Source organism: Dendrobates tinctorius, unplaced genomic scaffold (genome assembly GCF_039654945.1).
Source record: "Dendrobates tinctorius isolate UK_male_01 unplaced genomic scaffold, ASM3965494v1 ptg000177l, whole genome shotgun sequence".
Classification (NCBI taxonomy): domain Eukaryota; kingdom Metazoa; phylum Chordata; class Amphibia; order Anura; family Dendrobatidae; genus Dendrobates; species Dendrobates tinctorius.
Window position 1 is genome coordinate 15,911,393 of NW_027361844.1, and position 19,086 is coordinate 15,930,478.

Sequence of the window (19,086 nt, forward strand, 5' to 3'; positions counted from 1 at the left end):
ATTTTAATAAGTCATGATCATAGAGAATTCTGCCACTGCTACTTTTCCAACTGGAGTGGGAAAAAAAAATAGAAAAAAAATTCAGAAGTTGCAACTGATGGCCAAAGCAAAATATACCATTTGATATAGTATGTTAAAGCATTTTAACCCAGTAACTAAATTACATACTTTTCAAGCTTCTGAGAAAGCAATAAACTGAAATGAGCATTGTATTTTTTTGTCCAATTCATATAATGTAACTAATCTAACTGGAACCCATAAATCCATGTATGTAAGGTAGTTAGAGTTAGTCTGGTTTGGTTGGAAGCCATATCTTAATTTTACCACAATAACTGCTACAAGGACACGCAACCTGTACCCGTCCCCTTCTGTAATGTTCTGCTCATTGTAACGATGACTTTATTTAAAGACTTTAATTAGAGCTCGATGCATTCTTTTTCCCCGCATATTTTTTGCTCACAGAATACCGAAGACCAACCATAAAACTCTGCCTCCAAGGTCTGCAACATAAAGATGTTATTCCAATATTAGATTAAACAGCAAAGCAATGAGAAGTCCAACCATAAATACAATTAGATTTACATTCATGTGTAATTGAAGAGGACAAAGGCCCCATTGGAAGTGTGGTGTGTGACTCACTCTTATTTGGAGCTGCTAACCATGTTCATATGACACAATCCAAAGGAAAATATTACCTTACACAATAATAAACTGCTTTATAGCCCAGCACTGGCCGGCCTGGAGGACTAAACTGGGCACTCATTGATGGTGCGCAGGTCAAAAACTATTAGAAAAGTCATCTTAATAACTTAAAGAATGCCACAATTGTAAAATTAAAACTATGCAATATTTACCATAATGTTGTTTACTTCCAGGATGGAAATAATCATAAAACACAGAAAAATCATTTCCCACAAAGCAGATGAGTTGAACCAAAAAAAAAAGACTGGGGACGTGGCCATGTATTATAATATTTAACCTAGACAACACGACAAGACCTAGAGGCACAATTCTACAATTAAATGGAGTTGGAAAAAACTTATTTGACTCCTCATTAAGAAAGCTCACACCAAGATGACCATTTCAGAAACACAAAACATAAAAGCGCTTTTTCCATTCTTTATCCTTCCACACGTTTACATTGTAAAAACATGATCTGGCCTTTACAATCAGTGGGATTGATCATCAGGGCTCTCTAAAGCCCCCGTCACACATAGTTTTGTGACGCAACAGCGATCTCACCAGCGAGATCGCTGTGTGTGACACTGACTAGCGACCGGCCACCCTGGCTAAGTGTCTACCAGGTAATCACTAGAGTCTTTAATGGTGAGGATAGGCTGGGCCGCCAGTTGACACCAGATATCACTCCAGAGCAGTCCCCTGGACTGCAGCCGCTGACCGGAGGGTCAGAGACATGGGCACGGGGTACAGGTGGGCGAGACAGAAGCATAGTCAGACGGTCCAAGGTTGTGGCAGGCAGCACAGGTTCAGAATTCGTAGCCGAGGTCAGGAGCAGACAGGTCAGGATCAACGAGAAGGCAAGTCGGGTTGATAACAGGTGAAACAAGACAGGAATATGCCAATAGAGGAAGCTAGTGAATGACCTACTAGGACCTGAGTTCAGGTGAGGAATAGAGGGTGGAGTCACCTGCTGGCAAGTAATAGGCCTGTGAGGCAGATCTCTGCAGGACAGAATGATAAAGATTACTGCAGAGTTCAGCAGGGCCCCTCTATCACTCATAAACAGCAGAGCTAGATGAGAAGCACAAGGTAGCAAAAACAATGGTCAGGTACTGGCTGGAACAGAGCAAACACATGGTGAGTGGGGTGACGCAAACAAGGCGCCCAAGTGGCCACTGTAACAGACATATCAATGGTGCAACCTATGGAGTCTCACAAGGGCCTCAAAGCTAAAGTGCCCACCTCCAAAGCAGCAAGCAGCTTTGCTCACAGTCACATAAAGGGGAGACTAATTATGAATAAGTGAAATACAAAGGCCTCTTGCACTGTTCTTGCATAGTGACGCTCTTCTGTCTTCATCTGCCCCTGGTTTGATAGAAATAGATGTAGTTACAGTTTTATAGGCATTGTCCCAGACTCTTGACTAGTGTAAAGGTACTGTCACACTTAGCGATGCACCAGCGATCCTGACCAGCAATATGACGCGGTCAGGATCGCTGGTGCATCGCTAAGTGGTCGCTAGTGAGCTTCCACACAGGCAGATCTCAACAGCGACATAGCAGGGGTCGGGGGTCACTACTAACCTGTCAGACGAGACGATCCTGACGTCCTCCCGCCCGCGTCCACGTGTCGCTCGTCGACGCCACAGGAAGCCCAGCAGGAAGCTGACGACGAGAAACGGGCCAGGACGTTCTCGCTCGATCAGCGATAACCAGCGGGGGAGCCGGTCGGAGGTATCAGACATAGCGATATCGCTAGCAATATCGCTATAACGTCACAAAAACCAGTGATGTTATAGCGATATTGCTAGCGATATCACTTAGTGTGACAGGCCCTTAACTGACTAGTGATCTATCAATACCGAGTTTGAAATACTAGTCAAATTGTAATTCAGTTCTCTGGGAAATCTGGGTTACAATTTGAGATGTACAAAAAAGCAATGACTGTACAGAATTCCTAACAACATGACAGAAAATGACAACTGAAAAATGTGTATTTACGGGTAATTCTTTTTTTAGAAGGAAGTATGCTATTTATACTGTGTGTGCACTAACCAGTTTTTCAGCATAAAATATTAATCATCACTGACAGTTACAGTCCTTGCAGAAAGAATAGTCATCTTACCATCATGAAGACACTAATAAAAGAAATTAATGAGCTATCATACCGTGTGCTTGAGCTGCAGATGAGTGAGAATATCCCAGAGCTAGAAGAGCCGTCTCTACCAATTGATTGAAAAGGACATCTCTCCGAACCAGTACAAACTCTGAATGTTCTTCCCGGTTGTCCATTTGTTCCACCACACAAAAAACGGGTAGCATAAGTCCTGATAAGAGAAATAGATACTTAAAATAAGATACTTTAATGATGGACAACTAAGGCAAGAAACCAAGAGTATATTTCTTAGGAAGCTTATACTGTACATTAGCAATTTTTTCATACATGATGGAGTTTCTACGACGTTCTAAAAGGAGCAGAACTGGGAGAAGTGGTAGACAAAAAGGCAGATGCCTAAGATGTGATTGAGGGATGTTGAACAATTGATGGACTAATTACAATGCTCTGCCTATAAATGTATTTGGTTTATCAGTTAGACAGTGTATCCATGAGCCTGATTATGCTGTAGATGTTGGGATTCAGGGATCACTTCCATATAGAGAATTTGTAGGACAAGACTGCCTTTCACACATTAAAAAGAGAACCAGAAGAGGTGCTGCACCCTACTACCAATATGATTGTACGGGTGGAAGTGCTCATCACTTACTGTTATCAACGGGTTCACAAACTAAATTCCTTAACAGTACATCTTTGGAGTGTGGAAGGAGACCATAATATTGGGAAGAAACCCACAGAAACACGGTGAGAACACACTTCCTCCATGCAGATGTTGGCCTTGATCAGATTCAGATCCAAGACACTAGCACTGCGAAATTATAATGCTAATCAATGAGCCACTGTGCTGGGATAAAATAGGAATGCTAGAGACTGGAAGTAAAGGGGTAATTGCCCATTATATCATGGTGAACTCCAGGGGCATGCCCTAAAACTTTAGCAACTTAAGGCCCCAACACACTAAGCGAGATCGCTAGCGATATCGCTTAAGCGTCACCGATTTTGTGACGCATCAGCGATATTGCTAGTGATATCGCTATGTGTGATACTTACATCCAACCAGCTCCCCCGCTGTCTATTGCTGATCTTGCGAGAATGTCCTGGGCCGTTTCTCGTCGGCCGCTTCCTGCTGGCACCGACGAACGACGCGTGGACGCGGGTGGGAGGATGTCTTCATCGCCGCGTCTGACAGGTAAGTAACGACCGCCGACCGATGCTGCATCGCTGGTGAGATCTGCATGTTTGGCAGCTCACTAGCGACCATTTAGCGATGCACCAGCAATCCTGTCCGGGTCGTATCGTGGTCGGGATCGCTGGTGCATCGCTAAATGTGACGGTACCTTAATATAGTTTTTCCATGCTATGAATAGGGGCCAAGACTTTTCCTCCACGACATTTGCATTCCGCGATATGTGACTTTAAACAACAGAAGTAAAATGCCCTCTGTTTAATTTAATTAGAATTAATGGGGAAAAAATAAGAAGCTGACCACACTGATCAATCATATTCATGTCCTTATTTTTCAGAAACCCTTTTTTACAAAGAAAAGTCTCGTTTATCGATAGAGGAGACGTCTTCACTTTTTCTTTGCACAAATTTTAATACTGTAAATTTCCTCCGAAGAAAAAAAAATAACTTCAGTGTTTATTACTTTATCAATTGGAAGAATTTCAGATAAAAAAGCCATTGCGTACCCAGCATCTTAAAAAGGACATGTAAAGAAGACTGAAGGTTAAAAGGGACCAGATACATGCTATATAAAACTTTCCAGGATTTAACAGCCCCTGTTACACCTCCTTGTTCTTCCTCACATCAGCCCGGTTCTCACAGACTATGCGTGTCAAGGCTCCTTATTTTTTATATGCAAGCAATGCTTATTTTATTTCTCATACATAGCATAGGAAAATAGGAAGATTCTGCATGACCATGTCTGGATCCTATTAATGCGTCTCCTCCATGTCTCAGCCTTTTTCTAATAAATCATCTTTTTATATGGACATTTTATTTTCATCTGCAGGAAAGTCATTAGCTGAAAAATAGATGTTACAACCACTTGGCTGCCAGCAAGACTTTCAATGTGCCGCCGACCCCTTTGGCAGCAAAGGAGTTAAGGAAGCTATCATGTTTAATATGGGTTTAGAGCCGAATTAGCTCTATAATGTTGCCTTGTTCCTAAACAATGAAGGCATCATTGTAGTTACTTTGTTTTATTTGACTTTATTCTTTTTCATGGTGGCCATGTTTGCTGGCCAACAACACACATATGAGGTTTTCATGGCAAGCCCTAAAATGTAAAGGGGAAAAAATGCTTAATTTCGGCTACTCATTACGCATACAATTTAAATTAAGAGAGGAGGATTACAGAAATAAGCATTCATCCTTGTATATACTTTTATAATATGGCTAGCTACAGCTAATTAATATATGCGGTTGACCATTTTGGCATGGTAAAGTAGAAAAAATTGAAGTGGCTCAAAAAGAATTGGTGTCCGGCTGCACAGTAAACTCCTACACCAAATAAAACAAAATTGCGATAATGGCATAGGACCCTCTTAATTGGCAAAAGGGATTTATAAAAGCGTTAACTGTAGGCCTTACAAAGAAGCTACTATTGTCCCTGATGTGCCAATGTTTGAATAATTGCAGGTCATCGATCAGTGGAAAATATTTTTTCAGTTTTGTCACATAAGCCCCATAAAATCAGTGATGTCTTCTGATAAGGTGCATTAGCCAAATAGCCCTGTCCACTGTGTTATCTGACAAGGACTATTAATACAATTATTGCAGGTTATTCATTTATGTAACTCAGAGCAAGTATGTCTAGAATCACTCAAATGATAGGTGTATGTATCATCAGATAATAGTGCTAATACCACCTTCAGGCCACATTCACACGTTCAGTACTTGGTCAGTATTTTACCTCAGTGTCTGTAAGCCAAAACCAGGAGTGGGTGATAAATACAGAAGTGGTGACGTGTTTCTATTATACTTTTCCTCTGATTGGTCCACTCCTGGCTTTGGCTTACAAATGCTGAGGTAAAATACTGACCAAATACTGAACATGTGAACACGAACTCATAGTAATTGGTGCTACATCTAGAAGTCAAATTCAAGCTTAACGTGCCACTCCAGAATTTTATATATATTTCAGTGCTGGAGTGGTGCCACTAATGTAAGTTCTATGTTCCTAGTATTATACTCACCAGCTACCGTCTTCATTTGTTCTCGGCACTGCTCCAGTCTTCATCTTCAGGCAAGACTTGCCGGATTACTCCACTGTTTGCTGGGCAAGTCGGAAGTCAGCACTCAATGTAAGTCTATGAGAGCCATAACGAGGCCAGAACTTACACTGAGAGGTTGTGACCGTTACCTCTGACTTCCGATCAGTCCGAAGTGCAGTCACAAGAATACACATTGGGTCAGGAATGGCGCTGGGAATAACTAAAGACGTAGGGTGGTATTAGTGCCACCACTTTAATTTAGGTGATATAACCAACTCTATCGAATTTGGAAATAGTGAGTGGGAAAATGATTATGGTCAAAGGGACACTTTCTATTCATAGCACAATTAAAGCAATTTTGAAGAGCTCACTCTCACTCGTGATATCTCCTTTTATACCTTCAAAAGGTTGTATGACACTAGAGAAAAAAATAGTCGAGCTGCCAATCCAAATTCATGAACAAGAAGGGTGTTATTTTTGGGAGTAAAAGAAGACCTGATTGTGCTTTTCAAATTTATTTCCATTCCTTTAAGAGGTGATATCTTTGTACTAATGTGAATAGACAATTATTAAAAATTATAAGGAAAAAAATTTAAAAGATACTGAACAGCGGAGCAAAAATAAGATAAATGGTTGTGATTCAGTTGAATTAATTGGTCATTAAGTGTAGTTGTTTTGGTTATTTTTGTACTGTTTTGAACTGGTCCCTTATTAGGAGACAACACAAATAGTGTACACATGATATGTATACAGTAAATAATAAAATGCCAACATTACTTCTTGAACTCATATTTTGTAAAATGTTATAGTTTATGAACATTTAGAAGAAATTCATATCCAATTTGATATGTACAGTTGGCATATAGGCCCAAAATGCCTCCAATGTATATGATAATATATGTTAATGAGTAAATGTACACACTACACACAAGCTAGCACACAACCATGATACAAGAAATTGTAAGCTATTGGATACATCAGGTTAGGTGTTGAGTTGAAATTTTCTACATCAGAATATCTTACCACTTTATGGCATATGTGTCATATTAGGGAATTGTGCCAGAGAATATTTTTGATCTATATATGGTTGGGATTTGTATGGATCCTACAGCCTCAGTTGTATTGAAAAGTGCAGTCGTGGCCAAAAATTTTGAGACTGATACAAATTTTGCTTTTTACGTTTGCTGCTTAAGAACCTTTACTCCAATTTTTTATGGTTATCGAAGTACAATTATAGGCATTTCACATTTTTTTAACTTTTACTGATAAATACATCACATTGATGCAAAGACTCACTGTTTACAGTATTGAGCCTTATATTTAAAATTTCTGAAATTCACCCTGGTATACTTCATATTCTGGGCCAAATCCTGACTAATGACAACCAATTCATGCCTAATCAGTGCTTGAAGTTTATTAGAATTTCTGTGTCCTTGTATGTTCATCCACTTTGTGAGGATTGACCACGGGTTAACAATGTCATTGAGATACGGGGAGTTTCTTGGCCATAAACCCCAAATGTATATATTTTGTTCACTGTGCCACTATGTTATCACTTTTATCTTGTGACATGGTTCTCTCTCTCTTGCTGAATTAAGCATTGTTCATCGCCTAATTGCTTTTGAATTGTTGGAAGAAGTTGCTCTTAAATGATGTTTAAGGGTGTTTTACACATAGCAATATCGCTAGCAATATCGCTAAAGCATCACCGATTTGGTGATGCAGCAGCGATATCGCTAGCGATATCGCTATGTGTGATACTTACTTCAGACCGGCTCCCCCGCTGTCTGTCACTGATCGCGTGAAATCGCGCAGCTCCATTTCTCGTCGGGCGCTTCCTGCTGGGCTTCCTGCTGGCACCGACGAGCGACGCGTGGACGCGGATGGGAGGACGTCAGGATCGCCTCGTCTGAAAGGTAAGTAATGACCGCTGTATCGCTGCTGCATTTAGCGATGCACCAGCGATCCCGACCGGGTCGTATCGTGGTCGGGATCGCTGGTGCATCGCTAAATGTAAAGGGGCCTTTAGACCCCATTCATTATTCATGGCAGTGATATACAGCAAAATAATGAGTTATCCCACTCACTTAGATAAAAAGCAACCCAACATATGAATGGTCTGAGGCTGCTTTACTACTGGCATGATACAGGACTCATGATGAGGCTTACATCTTCTTCTTTAGACAATCATTCTTCCAGATATCCCAAACTGTCTGAAGAAATTATTGTAGCAAATAACTTTATCACAGTTCCCAGCAATTCCATCCCTGTACTACTTTCAGAATGTCAGTCCTTTCTTGACGTTTTTCTTGGAGAATTAGCTTCTTTGTTGCCCTTCTTGGCACCAGGCTAATCTCCAACAGCCTTTGATCCACTTTGCGTGAAGATGCACTCATATCTGCCTGCTGCCATTCCTGAGCAAGCTCTGCACTGGTCTTAAAATGATTTTGTAGCTGAACCCACTTTAAGAATTGGCCTTGGCGCTTGCTGGACTTTCTTGTGTACCCTGAAGTCTTCTTTACATCAAATGAACCTTTCTCTTTGAAGTTCTTAATGATTTAATAAATTATTAATTTAGGGGCAATCTTTGAAGCAGCAATGTCCTTCCCTGAAAATCCCTTTTTATGCAAAGCAATGATGACTACAAGTGTTTCCTTGGAAGAAAACATGGTTAATAGATTGCAAGTATCAGCCATCTTTTAAGCAACTAGTCTGCTATTATATTTCAATCTGCATGACGGAGTCAGATATCAGATGCCTTGTCCTTGTTAACACTTTCCGTGAAGTAATGAGAAGATCACAGAAATTATGTAAGAAGATTGTGGTAGGAATGAAAATCAGTGGAAAATGATGATTTTTTTTGTGATTAAGTTAGTTTTCATTGCAAGTAATGGCCTTGCAATTTATCTGATCACACTTCATAACTATCTACAGCTAATGCAAATATAAACTGAAGCAGCAAACTTTGTGAAATCCAAAATTACTGTCAGTTTCAAAACTTTTGGCCACAATTGCATATAGAAAAAAATACACCTCGGTATGCTGTATGTATTCTGCAAAACATACAGACCAAGTGTTGTAAGAATTTAGAGTCACCCAAAATTCATAGAAAAAATTCACATGCAGCTAATAAACATTGGGTTCATAGCAGCTATGTCCCTAGAGAAAACATTAATTGTTAATATGACAAAAAAGAGGAAGTCCGTAATGTACTGTTATTAAACTGATTAAATTTACTCTCCATGACAATATAATAATAAGTATAAATAATAAAGTGCAAAACATGTTGAGATATTAATATGCTATCCATTAAATTTAGTCTCCAAGCAGTGATCTAAGGTATTGAAGGTGATAGGAGCATTATTCTTACCAGTGGAAAAAGTACATTGGACCATATGCATAAATGGCCTTGGTTGCACTGTATGTTTTATACATTTTTTTTCACTCCAAAAAATTACATTTTGGGCTGCGCTCGCCACTTTCTTTTTTTGCCTATCCAAGAGGATGTAGTTCAGGGCATACATTGGCTTATGGCTACATCCAGATATCGATTTTTTACGTATATTCGCTATCCATAGTCACTGCTAGAAATCATGCCAATTATAGTCTATGGTGCTGTTCACTTGTCGGTGTTTTTTTGTGGACCATTTTTCATAGACATGTATGTTATTTATTCAAGTCAAGGACCAAAATCACCCTTATAAGTCTATTGTTCCATGGAAATCATGAACAGCAGACACAAGTGCTTTTTTTCTTGGGCAAATGAAAAAAACACTAATGGTAAAAAGTTACGTACCGAACAAATACTGATGAAAATCGGTCCATTCTTTTTTACCTACGAGAAAAAAAGCTCGTGTCTGGATGACGACTAAGACAGACCTGTGAGATGTAACATTTTAAGCAAGCAGCAAAAAAGTGTTGCAGCAAAATGGAAAAATCCAGTATCCACAGGAAAGGAAATACGTATATTAAAACATTATATTTTAGCAACATAGTTTAAAAAAGGGAAAAATTAAAAATCAAAATATATAAAGAAAATAAAAGAAAACAGGTCTACGCGTTTTGAGCATAACCACTCTTAGTCCTGAAATTTTCAAGCCAGTTCGGATAAATGTAAGTCAAAAATTTAAAGGTAATGTAATCGGAAAACAACCTACTATTTAAATCAGGCTTTTATGGTAATTTTTTATATCACAATCTGTGTTTAAAAATAGAAATTTTGCAGATTTTTACACTGGCCAGTGGGGTTGTTTTCAACCTTTTCTGAATGTGTTATCAGTAGTGATTAGAGCAAGTGCATCGGGTGTTCGGGTACGCACCGAGTATTGTGGGTGCTTAAGTGACAAGTTTGAGTCCCGTCGCACGCATGTTTTGCAGCTGTTAGACATCCACAAAACAAGAGATTGCCCGTGTATATCAGGCAATTATGGTATGTTTTGTGGCTGTCTTAACAGCTGCAAAACAATGCAGGCTTGAGGACTCGAACATGTCACCCCGCCGGGCACCAATGATATTCGGTGCATGCCTGAGCACCCTAGGCAAACTCGAGTAACCAACACGTGTGCTCATCACTAGTTATCAGCTGTGGAGTTGGCTGACAATGTATTCCTGCCTTTGATGAAACTTCTGAAAAGTGGCCAATGTAAAAATTACAAAATATCTATTCTTTTTTAAAAAAGATTGTGATCTGAAAAAAAAAAATATTGCCAAAAATAATAATATTAGGCACATTTGGTGCAATGCATGCTGCAATAAATGACACAGGTGCACATAAAATGTATGGTATTTTGTTACTTCTTATTGGTTTTTTTTTGTCACCGATATCCTCCGTAATGAAAACAGGGTGACTGATACTGGCCAGGGTGATTAAATGGTTAATAGTAGAGATGAGCGACTTTGCCTTTTTTAGGGTTGAGTCGGGTTTCATGAAACCCGACTTTCTCTATAGTCGAGTAAACGAAATCGTCCGACTATAGGGAAAAGTCGGGAAACACGAAACCCAATGCAAGTCAATGGGGAGAAAAGTCGGCAGTGAGTGGAGGACTGTTAAGGCCTCTTTCACACTTCCGTTTTTGACAATCAGTCAAGATCCGCCAATTTTGAAAAAAAACGGATCCGCCATTTTTCTTTGCGGATCCGTTTTTTTCCCCATTGACTTTCATTATTGGCGGATCCTGACTGATTGCCGTCCGTTGCATCCGTTTTTGTGAGGATCCACCACGATGCTAGCGTCCGTCAACATCCTCAAAGATTTCCAAACGGAGCTTGCAACGTTTTTTTCTCCGGCGGATCCTCCAGACACTGATTAACCCCAAATTCTGTCTGGGTGCCGGAGAAGAAGAAAAAAAAATAAAAATTCTCTCTCTCGCGCTCTCTCTCTCTCTCTCCTTCCCAGCCAGCGATTCCTTTAAATTTCGTCATTTTCAGGATCCGTCTGAAAACGGATCCTGTGCCATCCGTTCACATCAGTTGAGAACGGATCCGCTTGTCTGCCTTTTTGGCGGATTATAACTGATGCAAAAAACTGAAGTGTGAAAGAGGCCTAACACACCTGGCATGAATTTTAACCCCAGAGGCGGCAAAATCTCTCTCTCTCTCTCTCTTCTCTCTCTCCCTCTCCTTCTCTCTCTCTCTCCCACTCCCACTCCAGCTATGCTGCCGCTACGCTTCTCTCATTGGCTGAAAAAAGTCATGTGCAAGCATTCAGCAAAACCCAACTTTGATGCTTGACTTTTGAATCTGACCGACCTGTTTCGCTCAACTCTAGTTAATAGTGATTTTTTTTTAAGAATTAGAGGAAAAATCCCAATAGCCAGGATCCTCCATCTAATTAAACAGCTATAGTATCTGATCACTAGACAAAGCCCGAGCAAAGTTCTCATTCGTTGTTCTGCAGGCTCATTGCATTTTTCAATCTGCAAAGGAAACGTGAATAATGACCTTGTGCAAGGCTTTAAGACAGGGGGAGGCAATTACTTTATTATCATCTCACTCACTTCTCTGGAATTGGCTAATTTTGCTATTTGCCACCAGCGGTTTGTAAATGCCTGAGCATACTCACTGCTATTGAACACCAGAGAGATATGTGTCACATTGTTTCACATAATAACTAGTAACTATTATCAATATCGATTTGATCTCATCATTGCATGTAAGGTAGTTGAATATAAATCGCAGTTTCCTGACCTCAGTGAATGAAGGTTGGCCTGAATATGCCTGGTCTGCTATGTGGGGCCAAGCAACAGATCATCAGGATTAGCTATATTTTCTCCGATCATAACCTAATTTGTTCTAGTCTATGTGATTACAATGGTGTATATGCACAGGTAGAGTTTTATCTTGCAAAATTTTTTTTAAAAAAAGCAAAATCAGGGTATAAACAAAGTTTATACAAATATTGATCAGTTTAATAAGGGGATATATACATCCAAACGAATGAAATTTGTTTGACAGAACAGAAAGGACTTTTACATTTACTGCACATGTAAAAGTCCTGTGCACTTTGTTTTTTCCCCTACATAAACTAGTAGTGAACAAATCTTCAGGCTCTTCATGCTGCAGCCTCTTGGCCAGGAGCTTCCGTACCATTGGTGCCATCTGTTCAGCCGAACAGGTGCCCGAGTGGTAACAGGGCCACTGCCACCTCCAAAGCAGGTGGAATTGTGCATTATGATGAAGTATTGAACTGGATAGGGCCCATGTATTGTTCTTGCTCAGGGGCCGCTTCTACCTGTGTCTACATGTGCAGGAACATGTAAAAATTTGTTTTGCAATACATTGTTGCTTTCGTTGCTTGCTGTATAAGCAAGAAACTAGCACAGTTCTTCCTGGTAGCGTGAGAGTCCGGTGACAGGTTGATATGGTTGCTGTCCGATAGCATTTTTTATCTTGCCCGTGAAAGCCTTTGCCAATTTACTCTTCTGATTTAGACTATTTTGGGTGAACAATCAAACTATCAGTATCAAGTATCCACTGGACAGATCATTGCTCCCATTCTATCCTGATTTTTTTGAGAGACGCATAGCTTCAAGCAGTTTTACAAGTCCCTTGCAACTACTTATAGAGAATGGAGTAGCAGGGCGCATGTGCAAATCGCCACTTCGTCTAACTCCTCCTGGCTGAGTCATGTGGCCAGTGGTGAACAGGGCCGGCATACTCTTTGAAGGCCTCATCCGCACGTCTGTGTTGCATGTTTGCATTGTACCCAAATTTTTTCAAAGATACATTATGAGCTATGCTGCTGTTCACATATCCATATTTTTCACTGACTGTGTGTCCATGCAAAACACACGGAATCATGTTCAGTTTTTTATCTGGTAGCACGGATGAAAAGGGCCAATAAAAGTCTATGGGTCCAGGAAAAATATGTACAGCACATGTGAAAAAGTCCTAATGCAAATTTGAGCTGCATCTACTGCTACGAATGCAAAAAAAAGACTTTGTAGCAATAAAAGTCATTTGCACCAGGAAAAAAAACACTTTAAAAGAATATGTAAAATGTAATGAATCCTTCACACCTACAGTACTAAAGGATATCTAAAGTACTTCTATGAGATCTGGAATAAAGCGCATTACTCCCAACGATAGAGATATTCCATTCCACAGTGATCCCTCTTAGCCTGTGAGAAGAACCAAGGAGGATAATGGGAACTGACATCATGCAGTTGCTCTTGGCACTGCTGATAGAGTTTAGAGAAGGTGAAAGTTTCCTCAGAGTTCATTAGGGTATGGACAGAGCTTCCTTCTAGATCCCCTTGATTACACTTCATGGAGATCTTACATTCATACCTTCCAAAGTGAAGGGGCGTTGTGGTAAATGCACTATGTGGGACATTCTAAGCACTTTGGGGACTATTTCCTTGCAGCACAGGGTGTGCTCCAAACCTTCTTCCTTTTGTTATTAAGTATCGTGAGCCATAGATTTAATGAATAAACCCACTTGTCTAATTTAGAGGAAAAAAAAATAGATTTTAGGTTATGTTCCGAACCCTCCTTTTATTATACATATTAGACCTAATATTATGAATATAATGAATGTCTTGGTAAGTCAATAAGTAACGTAAAAGAAGAAGTAACGCACATACTACAAAGCTGAAGAGAAGCCAGTCTCTCATTGTCCTTAGTATAACACCCAATCATCACATCAGATTTAGAAGAGACTTGTATTTCCATGTTGCACATAATATTTGCCGTAACTGATGACATATTCTGATGTTTCCATAACATCAGCCACAATTTACAGTACATTTATGTTACATGATCATTCATTCTCTCCCTTCTGAAACCCTCAGGAAATGTTTCCATTGCTCTTGTTAAACTGAATATCTGTAGACTACAATTCCTTTCTCACCTGGACTAAGGTTTATAATGAATCTTCCACTGCAGCTGCAGCCTCACAAAATTATATAGTTGCCAGATCAGTTCCACATGGAACTAGGGGCTGATCCAACAATAGTTATAGGACGAGGTGTGACGTCAGGCCGGTGTAGGCAAAGCAGATGAGCTAACCTGAGGCCTACAGCAAGGTCGCTTACTTTACATTTTTATTTCTGTTAATATAGCTAAGACCTGAATGACTGAATAATGGGTTTGTAAGAATCCTTCAGAGTAAGTTTGTCAGTTTTAGTTTATGGCTATTTGCTAAGCAGTAAGCCGCATAGTTATAACTTAAATGTCATGTTTGTGGTACAATTACACAGCCATGCATTTGCTTGATCTACTCTGTAACTAATTTAATCTACAATCTAAATCATATTTGCATAATCCAATGTGAATCAATCAAAAGTCACTTTGTATACAGCAGCCATAAAAGGAATCAAACAGAACTATTGGGGGTGGTTCACACGTGGCTTTTTTTTGCACTTTACAGTGGCAGAAAAATAAATGAGATTTCTAAAACTTTATTCATTTTTTTCTGCATGGGGCATTTTTTAAAGACTGCAGGATGTCAATTCTTTCAGCGCTTTTGCTGCCTTTACTTAACCTATTCATTTGAATGCATTAAAAAACTGCATAAAAAATGGGTGTAATGTACACAGCATTTTTCCTGTCAACCCTTTTCATTTGGAAAAAAACAGTGCAACAGAAAGCCATGTGAACATACCCTTAGGGTATGTGCACACAATGCCGATTTGTGTGCGGATTTTTCTGTGTGGAATCTGCAGAATCCACAGGTCAAAATGACCTGCGTTTTACCTGCAGATTTACTGCGGATTTCTAGCAGATTTGGCCTGCGTTTTTACACCTGCTAATTCCTATAATGGAAGAGGTGTAAAAACGCTGTGGAATCCGCACAAAGAATTGACATGCTGCGGAAAATAAACCGCTGCGTTTCCGTTCAGAATTTCCCGCAGCATGTGCCAGCGGTTTTTGATTTCCATAGGATAACATTGTACTGTACACCGCATGGAAATCTGCTGCGGATCCGCAGGGCCAAATCCGCTGCGGATCCGCAACGTGTGCACACACCCTTAGGATTCATACACGTAGCTGTATTAGGGAACTGTGTTGTATCGATCTGCAATTCATCACCCATAGAAATGTATGAGCCCATACAGCACCGAATCCATGTTCTATAGGATGCCATGTTACAGAAACATTCCAGCAGCACAGAGCGGTTCACAGGCACCACATGGCGTCATACAGAGTGACTATAACTCCAAAATGCACCATTTGCATCATGCTTAAACGACATGTAGGATATGTTTGTACATATAACTAATGCGCATCTAGCTATTCTATACCTTGTTCAAAGATGATATTTGGATAAATATGGTGTTCTATTCTTGACCCCTTCTACAAATATTCTGTTTAGTAAAGTTGATATTTTTATTACAGAATAAAGACATGCTATCCTAAAAGCAAGGAACAAAATTATAGCCATAAAAACAGAAATATTTGCTTATTTTAAAACCGTGCCTCACCGATTGTTCCTTTGATCAATATGCTTTTCCGTCGTTTATAAATTTCCTGATCGCAAAATAAGGTCGGAGTCGTACTAGCATAAGACATCCGGTGTGAGAGCACTGGATGTGATACGCAAATGACACTTGGCTGCAGCTCTGCTGTGAGTGTGAGCAGAGTGTCACTGCTCTGTGCGCCGATCCTCTCGAATGCAAGAATCAGAGCAAAGGTGCTAAGGAGATCGAGAAATTAATTTGCCGCCCTCCGCCGGAATCGCACTGCACTGATATCCGAGTGCAGTGCGATGTTTCACACACACCCATACACTTGTATGGGTGCAGGTGATCTGATTCTCGGATGCAATCGCGGCATGCTACGATTATTTTTGCATGCCGAATCGGCATTAAAAAATAATCGTATATGAGCTGCCCCATAGAGTAACATTGGGATGAGTGCAACACGATTTTTTATCAGATTGCACCTGTCTGATTTCATCACAAGTGGGAGCGAGCCCTTAAAGAGGTTGTCCACTACTTTACTATTGATGACCTATCATCGGGATAGGTCATCAATGTCTGATCAGTCCGGTATCGGTCCGACACCTGGCACCTTCACCAATCAGCTGTTATCTGTGTCGGCGGTAACCGTCGGCCTGAGTGGCCACTTGCGGAGCTGGCCGTCTTCCGATAGTGGCCTCCGCAGGGTGCTACACATCCGCCTCCTATTCATTTGAATAGGAGGCGGATGTGTAATACTAAGCCTCAGCCACTATCAGAAGACAGAACACCTCTGCAAGTGAGCTCCTCTGGCCAGCTGATAACAGCTGATTGTTGGGGGTGCCGGGTGTCGGAGATCAAACATGTGTCGGTGATCAAACATTAATGACTTATCCTAAAGATAGATTATCAATGCTAAAGTAATGGAAAACCTCTTTAAGTAACTTTGTAATTAGTCTTTTCTAAAAATGAGATCATTTCACCTTCAACTTGCTTAACTGTTCACAATAACAGCAATTACCATTACCACAAGAAAAATCTGAAACCTGGATCAGGCTGAAAAGTGCATATCAGGTGTCTTAAATGAATAAAGGAATAAAGATTGCTGATTGAATCTTAGTGCAATTTTTACCTAAATGTAAGTTCTAATTAGAGATGAGAGAATATATTCAAGTGGAATTGAGTTCTACTTGAATATTACAAAAATCCACATTCACCAAAATGCAGAATGTTTATAATTTGCTTCTTTGTGGATTCCGCAAAATGTGGGTTGGCTGGCAGGCACATGAAAGGTTAAAAAATAAAGAAAATACTCACCTTACTGCTTCTGCACTGGCCACAGTCTAGCCTTTGGCGCATCTTATCACAGCTCACGAGCATTGAATTTCCAGGCCTCCTTATGATACGTCGGAACTTATGACTCTGATGGGGCCTATAACATTTCTAGGCATGCACATGCAAGGTCACGGTGCACGCCGTGCCATCATGGCATCTTGAACTTCCATGCAGAAATGCCCTGGGCCTCATCATAGTTGAAAGTCCCAGCCTAGCGTGAAGAGGCTCGTAGATAGAGTGCTCGGCACCAGTGATAGGTTGATATGCCAAGGACCAGACGGGGACAGGGATGAGTGGAAAGGCAAGAGAGTAGAACTGTAAGGTGGGCATAAGTGTTTTTTTTCTGTTTTCTTCATCTTACGTTAATTATGCTCTCTGATCTAGAGAGACCCCAGAGCATAATAGGGAACATTCAATTAGCAAAGAAAAACTTTGCTGCAAAATGAATTTCCCAGTAAAATACACAAACATGAGAATTCAAATTTACCCTGATCTGCTCATCTCTACTACTAACATATGTAAAAATAGTATCTCAATGTCGGCAGTGTCCAAAGCTTTTAATCATCTCACGCTGGGATGCTAGAACACTAACATACTAACACTTGGGTGCTAGAACACTAACATACTAACAATTGGGATGCTAGAACGCTAACATACCAACACTTGGGGTGCCAGAACACTAACATACTAACAATTGGGATGCTAGAACGCTAACATACTAACACTTGGGGTGCCAGAACACTAAACATACTAACACTTGAGGTGCCAGAACACTAACATACTAACACTTGGGGTGCCAGAACAATAACATACTAACACTTGGGGTGCCAGAACACTAGCATACTAACACTTGGAGTGCTAGAACACTAACATACTAACACTTGGGGTGTCAGAACACTAACATACTAACACTTGGGGTGCTAGAACACTAACATACTAACACTTGGGGTGCTATAACACTAAACATGCTAACAATTAGGGTGCTAGAACACTAACATACTAACACTTGGGGTGCCAGAATACTAAACATACTAACACTTGGGGTGCTAGAACACTAACATACTAACACTTGGGGTGCTAAAACACTAACATACTAACACTTGGGGTGTCAGAACACTAACATACTAACACTTGGGGAGCTAGAACACTAACATACTAACACTTGGGGTGCCTGAACACCAACATACTAACACTTGGAGTGCCAGAACACTAACATACTAACACTTGGGGTGCTAGAACACTAACATACTAACACTTGGGGAGCCAGAACACTAGCATACTAACACTTGGGGTGCTAGAACACTAACATACTAACACTTGGGGTGCCAGAACACTAACATACTAACACTTGGGGAGCCAGAACACTAGCATACTAACACTTGGGGTGCTAGAACACTAACATACTAACACTTGGGGTGCCAGAACACTAACATACTAACACTTGGGGAGCCAGAACACTATCATACTAACACTTGGGGAGCCAGAACACTAACATACTAACACTTGGGGTGCTAGAACTCTAAACATACTAACACTTGGGGTGCCAGAACACTAACAAACTAACACTTGGGGTGCCAGAACATTGACTCAACACTTGAGGTCCAAAAATTATGGCATAGAAATTTTTGCTCTTGACACAAAGTAACACAATGATTCACAATTTTGCTAGATCTGAGAACAATGACACATTGAGAATGACACAGATTCATTGCCACCACTCTTTTATTACAAATTGACTTCATTACTGCGTACAAACACAAAGTATCATGTGCTTTTCATCACTGGCGACATACATACAAGCAATCACCATTTACAGGCAGACAATTAAATTATACAGT

General features: G+C 40.3%; 1 protein-coding gene across 2 annotated transcripts in view; it reads right to left on the bottom strand.

The window, feature by feature from the left end:
• The window catches only part of SATB2 (SATB homeobox 2), a 284,827-nt gene that overhangs the window by 218,314 nt on the left and 47,427 nt on the right, over positions 1 to 19,086 (bottom strand). For both annotated transcript variants that reach the window (XM_073551555.1, XM_073551556.1), the window contains exon 4: positions 2,849 to 3,007. In XM_073551555.1, the coding sequence (XP_073407656.1) occupies positions 2,849 to 3,007 (159 nt within the window). The remainder of the gene's footprint in view (positions 1 to 2,848; positions 3,008 to 19,086) is intronic.